Here is a 9,328-nt window from a genome sequence, read left to right as displayed (position 1 = left end):
ATTTCCGTTGGTCCTTCCTTTATGTTCCTGTGATAAAGATCCCTTGCTGTTGCTCGAATCCTATTTCGCTGTTGTTCTCGTTCCTGATCCAGTTCGTCCTCCGAAAGTTGAGCTCTTGCGTCCATATTGCGTTGCGACTGCCTTTGGGAGGCATCCAGTCGATTTTGGGGATCCATCCTGAAGTTTATTAATCGTTCCTCTGCCATTTGCCGAATTTGTTCTTCCCGAATCCTCCGCTGTTGTCGTGTTTCCCGGCGTTGTGATGTGTTTATCCGTTGCTCCTGTGTTCTTGCGATGGGATTTCTTCTGGTTGCTCTCCGGTTGTTGGCGTCCCTCTCCCGTTCTCGCTGTCTGTCCTCAGAATCCCTTCGTCGCTGTCGATGATCTTCAGTATTCCTTTCCTGTTCTCTGGCTCGTTCCTCTAAGTCCTTGCGATGAGCAGCTCGCGCTGCGGCGTCCCGAATCCGCTCTGAAATTCGAAATTCCGGATTTGTCCTCCGGGAGGCATGCTCAGCAGTATTTCCGGAATTCTAAACTCCGGAATAGTCCTCCGAGTAGAGTGTTCAGCAGTGTTTCGCAACTGCTCTCGTCGTCGCTCCTCGGGGTCCTCTCGACGGATCGCGTGTGCATCCATGTCCCGAATGCGTTCCGGAATTCGAAGTTCCGGAATAGTCCTCCGAGTAGAGTGTTCAGCAGTGTTTCGCAACTGCTCTCGTCGTCGCTCCTCGGGGTCCTCTCGACGGATCGCGTGTGCATCCATGTCCCGAATGCGTTCCGGAATTCGAAGTTCCGGAATAGTCCTCCGAGTAGAGTGCTCAGCAGTGTTTCGCAACTGCTCTCGTCGTCGCTCCTCGGGGTCCTCTCGACGGATCGTGTGTGCATCCATGTCCCGAATGCGTTCAGAAATTCGAAGTTCCGGAACAGTCCTCCGAATAGAGTGCTCAGCAGTGTTTCGCAACTGCTCTCGTCGTCGCTCCTCAGAGTTCTCCCGACGAGTTGAATGCGCTTGTGCGTCCCGAATCCGTTCAAGGTTCCGAACCCTTTCGCTTCTTCTTCGCTGCGCACGTGCAGTGGAATCCTGAGCACGACTTTCCTCCCGGAAGTTTGGATTATTGTCGCGGACATTGGCGATATGTTGAGAGTTCCGAGTTCGAATTTGGGATGCATTTCGTTCATAGCGGGCTCTGCTGCGGCTTAAAGCAGCTTGCCGGCGTTGCTCCTGGGACAAACGTGACACGCGAGGCATTCTTTTATAGTGCTGTATAAAAAATTAAAATTATGAAATTTATATAAAAATCACCTTACGTGGAATTTCGTCCTCAGGGATTATTGGACTTTACAATATTTGGAAAGTTAAAGAGTTTTTAGAAAAATAAACTTACCAAGGTTTGTTTTTCAAAACAATCTTTAGCACGCTATTAACGTACTCTTAATTTATAATTTTATATCACGAGTAAAAAACACACTTTGATTTCTCGCGTTAAATTTTGCACTGGTAAAAAAATACTTCCGCACTATTTAAATTTTGCACTGGTAAAAGAATACTTCCGCACTGTTAAAATTTTTGCACTTGTAAAAATACTTTCTGACAGAGTAACGTCGTCACTCGATAAATTTTGTTCATTGACTGATCTAAGTATTTTAGGATTTCTGAATATATAGCCAATTTAGGTAATATCCCAAAACAAAAAAGTATTATCCCTTGACCCCTTTATTGTTCCCTATTTTGACCTCTTTTAAAAAAGGCAATAAAAATCCACGTTTTTTTATGTACCTGACCTACCTGTTTTTGCAATTTATGTATAGTCATTAATTTTGGTTTTAATATTTGGTTGGTATTTGGTAATTCTTGGGTTCTACCAATCAGAAATAAGGTATTACCTGTTATTATATATACAGTTACAAAGTCGCTTCGCACATTGCACTCATACCTGCGTTACCGGTTGCGCAATTATAGTCTTTGGCACAATTTTTGTCCCTTGCACGTGTTCATTAAATTCCCAATTTACGGTTTACCTGATATTACCTGTTTACTAGGTTTTAATGGGATAATCCCAAGGATTTCTTTAAACAAAAATTTGAGAATTATCTAAAAAGTAAAGGGTTGTAAACTCAACCGTAACTTTTATGACCGTTTAGCTTATACAAGACGCTGAAAAGGGAGATATGTCTAGTTCAAAAGAGTATTAGTATTAAGAAGGCATCATGTGCTTGATTTTGGAATTATAATTTGTAAAATATTCTGCAAGGGTATATCAACTTCGGCTCCGCCCGAAGTTAGCTTTCCTTTCTTGTTATTTTTTAAGTTAGTAAGGCACCTTGTAAACCAAGGAGGATTTGTTGAAGCGGACGGATATTTCCAAGGCACACATGAGTCAAAAAATGTATTTAAAGTAAAATAAAATTTTTCTAAAGTGACATTAAGATCAGTGCACGCCAGAATATCAGACCAGTCAAATGTATCAATAAGGGTATTAAGTTTCTGAAAATCAGCTTTACGGAAACAGCGAATCTTATTTACCACGCTCGGAGACATCTGATCGATATCAGGAGTGGTTTCGATTAAGACCTCCAGTGTGGGGTGATATGGATCCTTTGGGGATGAAAGGGGAAAAACTCTGGAGAGAGCAGTACCATCAGGATCAGATACAAAACACAAGTCTAAAAGCCAACCTAGCGAATTTCTAACATGATTGATCTGACCTAGGGACATGTCAAACATGCCCGCCGTGAAGTCATGATAAGTTATAAGTGACAAAGATGGTGAGTTATCGACGTTGGACCACTTTAATTCTGGGATATTAAAGTCGCCCACCGCTACGATTTGGTCACGACCCGTCATAAGATTAGAGCCGTATCGAATGGCGGACAAATGCTGCCAATTTGTAGGCGGTTCAGACATAGGAGGTATATATGAACATGTAATGTAAAAAGCTTTAACGGACATAGTGATTTTAACGCAAATAAATTCTATGTCACCAAACTCATGGGATTTCACCTCTTCAGAAGCAAGAGTAGAGTCTACCGAAATGAGGACTCCACCTCCTCTTCGTTGAGATCGATCCCGTCTAAAAGTGGTGTACTTACTTGGAAAAACTTCGGAGCTAAAGATCTCCGGACTTAACCAAGTTTCTGTAAATGCTATTATATGGGATGCAAAGAAAGAACTATCAGAATATAGCTTGGGGAGTTTGCTACGTAGCCCCCTAGTATTCTGATAGGTAAGAGTTAATGAGGAAACTCGTTTTTTGGGTTAGTAGCCAAAGAAGAGGTGGAGGGTTGGTCAGAGGTTCCAATATTGGGAAGTCTCACTCCCGCTGGTTTTTTAACTTTTTTCTTCACGGAAGTAGGCTGGTGTTCTTGGACGAAAAGATTCTCTGGCCAAAAACTGGGAGAACAAATCGTCTTGAACATCATCGCGGGCACACGAATCTTGAAAGAAGACGTGCGCCGTGTATAATTATATTTAAATTTAGTTACGTCCTCCACTTTTATATCGGCTTTTGTTTTGGCTTTGATATACGCCGAGATATCCATTTCGGAAGTATCAGGGGCAAGCCGAGAAACAAATATATGTTTCGATGGATGAATCACCTGTAAGGGTTTTGGTGTCGCAGGTACGAGAACTGCAGCATCAGTCGGTGCCGGTGGTCCGGACTTTGGAATACCCTTTTGGGTGACTCTGACGGGGGTTTGATTTACTTGCACCTGCCGACCACTGATTCAACAAAAAGAGAGGATTCAACAGAGGACATTTGCTCAGACAATTGCTCATTTTCCATGAGAAATTCGGACGGCGAATTGTTCTCAGTTCTAGCCCTTGGGGTGGCAAGGGGCTGCATTATTGACGGCTGAGTAGACTGAGGCGGATCACAAGCAGCGGATTTCTTACGCTTAGCTTAAGGTTTCTCCGTTAGTAGCTGAAGGCCACTAAACTGAGTGTCAAGCGCACAGAGCTGTTCATTGATTTTACGAAAACCAGTGATCAGCTCTTTAAATCCATATTTGGTCTGTCTCATGAACGACCTCATTTCGCCTTGGACAGCACGACAATTTTCACAACAATAGTGTATACCAGACCAACGGGAAATGGCATCCGAAACTGAGGCAGTGATCCCAGCACACTTGACGTGCACGACGTTTTCACATAACCAGCAATGGATGCTAGGCTGGGATGTGGAAATTGTCTTGTTACAAGACTTAATGGCACAGACCAGTTTAAATTCCATTTTATTTATTTATTTTATTTTTTTTTAATCAATAAAACAAAAATAAATATTTAAAAAGTTAAAAAACACAATACCTTGAACCACTGTGCCAAACAAGAAGCCGAAGCGGGAGCTTTGAAAGAGTTCCAAAGAGAAATGCAGAAATATAGATAAGCCGGGGAAGAAGCAGAGCTGAGCTATGCTTGGAATAGAATTTTGGCAAATTATTAATTCGACTCCAAATATACCACAGCACTCGCGAAGCGATACGGTTTAGGCTTTAAGATTGTTAAGATTCACAAGATTTAATTCACAAGTATGTAAACACCGGTTTACTAATATTTGTAACAAAACGCAGTGCGCACAAAAAAAACACGACCGCTTGAAAGAAAGAGAGGGAAGTGAAAAACAAAAAAATTTTCCATCCTATCGTTCCTATGGCAGCTATATGATATAGTCGTACGATATGGCCAATTTTTTTACTATGCATTTCAAATATTTTTTTTTTGAATTTTGGTGTAAATTTCGTTACAATATCTGAACTAGAAGTACTTATGGCCGCGGCTTAATACAAGCCCAACCACTGTGGCCTGGTCACCCTACCGACGGACAGACGGACATGCTCATATCAACTCAGGTGATCCTGATCAAGAATATAAGTTAACACAATCACCCGGCTGCAAATTTAAGTTTAAATCTGATATATAATAATATAACATATTTGAACATATAGTCGTAAGACCCGACCGCAATGAACTTGGGTAGTAGTAAGGCGAGCTTTAGAGATAAGAAGTTCTTATTAAGAACATTTCGGTACTTTGTTTTCGTTAATAGATTTTGCATTAGAGATAAGAACATTTTCTGTACGGTCAGTCGATATTTGGAGATCACATGCACCGGTCGTCACCGGTCATCAATAAAATCTCAACTCACAAACCCACGTGGATAATTATTATATAATTAATCGGGCACGCTAGACAGCGGACCGAATAAATAAAACCTATTAAGAAACATAAACTAAAACATCTTAATTGGCGCCCAAATGGATTTTCGAGCCTACGACAACTAACTAATTTAAAATAAATTATACCAACCAAACTCGATGAAACGCCGGTATAATAAAGACACATAAAAAAAGATAGAGTGAATAGCGAAAACTTTGCAAATCTCTTTCTAAAACGGACTAAATGCAATTAAATAAATGTAGCAACCAGAAATAACAACGGCAGCAGCGGCTACTCTTTAACTTCAGCAACCTAGTTTTCATAAAATATAAAATAGTACAAAAGGATAAACAGTTAAGCGCACTTATTTATATGGTATAAGAAAATATTGTTAAGCAATCCATTGTAATATAAATCATCTAAATTTATTGTAAGTATAACGCATATTGAATGATTCAAAAATTCTCCTATTTCTTATTACATTTTCATCAATATTATATTATCCGTGCAAAGAGAATTGACGACAAAAACACATGAGCGACAGTGAAATTGTTTTAGACGACCTCTTGTTAAGTTTGAATAAGTGGTCAGTGCATCAGGCAAGGCGGTTAGACAGTGCAAAAGAAAGCAGCTCGTCAGGAAATAATTGGTGGTCAAAAACAAATAGAGTTAGCAATATGGAGTTAAGTGAAGCTCAGTTAAAAACGATCGTCGAAAGTGCTGTTGCCGGTGCGCTCGCAGTTCAAAAACAATCATTTGAAAAAAAATTACAGGAGATTAGTGAGCAGATACAAAAGTTTACAGTCGAAACCCCAGAGGTGGAAACTTATACAGATACCGAGATCATAGAAGGTGTTGTGTGTAAGGAACCCTTAGATATAATAAAGTCTCTGCCAGACTTTGAGGGCAAATGTGAAACATATGTGTCGTGGAGGAAAGCGGCTCATGTCGCTTTTAAAGTTTTTGAAAAATACGAGGGCAGTTCAACATACTACCAAGCTCTTGGCATTATGCGAAATAAAATAAAAGGCTCAGCAAACACTGTGTTGGCTTCTTTTAATACACCATTAAACTTCAAAGCAATGATCAGTCGTCTTGATTTTACATATGCCGACAAAAAACCGGTCTATCTAATTGAACAGGAGCTATCAACATTACGGCAGGGTGACATGACGCTTACTGAATTCTACGAAGAGGTCGAAAAAAAACTGACCCTGAGGTCAAAAACTGAGGAGACAGAGGTCAGAGAACCGATCATAGACACAACGATAGGGATAGAAATTCACTTATGCCCATACAAAAACAAAACCCTTATTTCACTTACGGTAGCCAGGAAAGGCAAGGTCGCATCCAGTCAATGAATCATGATGTTTCTATGCGCACTATTCGAACGGGTCAAGATCAAATTAGGCAAGCACCTTTTCCGACTCAGGGAAATTTTTGGCCACCTCCTCAACAAAATGTTTGGCCAACTGAACAAAAAAATACATGGCCAATGCACAATCAAAACGCGTGGCAAATTCAACAACAGAACGCACGTCAGGATCAATCATACACCAATTATGCACAGCCATCAAAGAGACCAAATAGTGGCACTGCAAGGTTTACAGGACCAAAACAACAAAGGATTAATCACTTAGCTCATGGGGAAGGTCAAGGTAGGGAAGACGCCGACGATTATCATCAGGAGGCTGAAGCGACAGTTGAAGATTTTGAAGACGAGCTGACAGGTTATGATCATGTTCATTTTTTAAGCCACAGGTCCCAGCTACCGTACATAGAGAGAAAAATAGCAGGGCGAACCATAAAACTTTTCATCGACACCGGGGCTTCAAAAAACTACATACAGCCCCTTTCTGAACTAAAATACACCACGCCGGTAGAAAAAGAGTTCACAGTAAAATCTTTACATGGTTGCAATACCGTAAAATATAAATGCTTTATTAATCTTTTTAATACAGATGTTCCCTTCTTCATTCTCCCGGACCTTTCTAGTTTTGACGCCATAATAGGACTTGACTTACTAACCCAGAAAAACGCAATCCTAGATTTTAGAACCAAAACTCTAAAAATCAACAATGAAGTCGAACCAATTAAATTTTTGAGGTGTAATGGTGTAAATTTCACCAATATCAATGACATTGTGGTACCAGACCAGATATCCAATAAATTTCACACAATGCTTAGAGACCGAATGGCTGTCTTCGCAGAACTGGAAGAAGCACTGCCGTATAATACCAATATTATTGCCACAATACGTACCGAAGACGATCAACCCGTTTACTCAAAACTTTATCCGTACCCCTTAGGAGGAAGAGATTTTGTAAATGAGGAGACAAAAAACTTCTTAAAGGACGGAATTATCAGGCCTTCGACGTCACCTTACAATAATCCTGTTTGGGTAGTCGATAAAAAAGGTACAGATGAAATGGGAAATACGAAAAAAAGGTTGGTCATTGATTTTAGGAAGCTTAACTTAAAAACCGTCGACGACAAGTACCCTATACCAAATGTAGTATCCATCCTGTCAAATTTGGGAAAAGCTAAGTTTTTTACGACCCTCGACCTCAAATCGGGATTCCATCAAATCCTGCTGGCGGAAAGGGATAGGGAAAAAACAGCCTTTTCAATTGGAAATGGAAAATATGAGTTTTGCAGATTGCCGTTTGGTCTTAAAAATGCACCAAGTATTTTTTAACGTGCCATAGATGATGTTCTTAGGGACCAAATAGGAAAGTCTTGTTATGTTTACGTTGATGACGTGATCATTTTTTCTAAAGATATGGAGGACCACGTGAATAACATTGCTTGGGTACTAGATAAACTGTTTGAGGCCAACATGAGGGTCTCTAAAGAAAAATCTTTTTTTTTTAAAGAAAGCGTAGAATATCTAGGATTCACGGTATCTAGCGGAGGTATTACAACCAGTCCTAGTAAAGTAGATGCTATCAAAAATTATAAACAACCCACAAATTTGTTCAGTGTTCGATCATTCTTAGGTTTGGCAAGCTATAACCGCTGCTTCATCAAGGACTTTGCCTCAGTTGCTAAACCCCTGACTGATATTTTGAAGGGAGAAAACGGAAAAATTTCCGCCAGCCAGTCTAAAAAGATTCCAATTAGCTTTGATGAAAAACAATGTTTCGCTTTTGAGAAGCTTAAGAATGTCCTTGTTTCTGAAAATGTGATGTTACTGTATCCCGATTACAAGAAACCCTTTGACTTAACTACGGACGCTTCGGCTCTGGGCCTGGGGGCAGTCCTTTCTCAGGATGGCAAGCCTATTACAATGATTTCGAGAACGTTACAGGATAGAGAGCTTAATTTCGCGACAAATGAGCGAGAACTTTTGGCCATCGTTTGGGCCTTAAAGTCTCTTAGGAACTATCTGTATGGTGTCAAAAACTTAAACATTTATACCGATCACCAACCGTTAACATTCGCCGTATCGGATAGGAACCCAAATGCTAAAATCAAAAGGTGGAAGGCATTTATAGACGAGCATAATGCTCAAATTTTCTATAAGCCAGGGAAAGAAAATTATGTTGCCGATGCACTATCCAGGCAGGCCATTCATGTTTTAGAAAACGACCCCCAGTCAGACAACGCAACAATACATAGCGAAATTTCACTGACATATACCATCGAAACAATTGACAAGCCTGTCAACTGTTTCAGAAACCAGATAGTTATAGAAGAAGGTACAGCAGACTTTACCCGCTCCTTTGTTATTTTTGGAAGAAAGTCAAGGCATATTATACAATTTTTGAACAAGGAATCTTTACTAGAGAGAATTCGTGATGTGGTCAAGCAAGATGTTGTAAATGCACTACACTGCGAATTACCCGTACTTGCTTTCATTCAAAACAGTCTCGTAGATGAGTTCCCAGCAACAACTTTTCGACACACAAAAAAAATGGTCATTGACATTTATAATATCGCAGAGCAAAAAGAAATAGTAGCTACGGAGCACAACAGAGCGCACAGGGCCGCGCAGGAAAATGTAAAACAAATTCTTCAGTCTTACTTTTTCCCTAAAATGTCACAATTAGCCGCTAGTTTTGTAGTTAACTGCTTGGTTTGTCAAAAAGCCAAATACGACCGCCATCCGCAGAAGCAAAATCTTGGCACAACACCTATTCCTTCACACGTAGGCGAGACCTTGCACATTGATAT

The 9,328-nt window shown here is 40.3% G+C and overlaps 1 protein-coding gene across 1 annotated transcript; it reads right to left on the bottom strand.

The window, feature by feature from the left end:
• Positions 1-421: 421 nt before the first annotated feature.
• LOC138925881 (arginine and glutamate-rich protein 1-B-like) lies at positions 422-2,902 on the bottom strand. The gene is made up of 2 exons (XM_070277475.1): positions 2,690-2,902; positions 422-1,258 (listed from the first exon to the last, which is right to left on the bottom strand). The coding sequence occupies exons 1-2, from the start codon at positions 2,900-2,902 to the stop codon at positions 422-424; spliced, it is 1,050 nt and encodes a 349-aa protein (XP_070133576.1).
• Between the last annotated feature and the right edge of the window lie 6,426 nt (positions 2,903-9,328).

This window comes from Drosophila bipectinata, chromosome 2L (genome assembly GCF_030179905.1).
Source record: "Drosophila bipectinata strain 14024-0381.07 chromosome 2L, DbipHiC1v2, whole genome shotgun sequence".
Taxonomy (NCBI): Eukaryota; Metazoa; Arthropoda; class Insecta; order Diptera; family Drosophilidae; genus Drosophila; species Drosophila bipectinata.
Note: the sequence above shows the minus strand (reverse complement) of the source record. Positions and strands in the feature narration are given on the sequence as shown.

Coding starts and splice junctions, on each gene's coding strand:
- LOC138925881 (XM_070277475.1), bottom strand. CDS start 2,902: ATGTCTGAACCGCCTACAAATTGGCAGCATTTGTCCGCCATTCGATAC. Junction 1,259..2,689: donor CCCTAGGTCAGATCAATCAT/GTTAGAAATTCG, acceptor TTTTTTATACAG/CACTATAAAAGAATGCCTCG.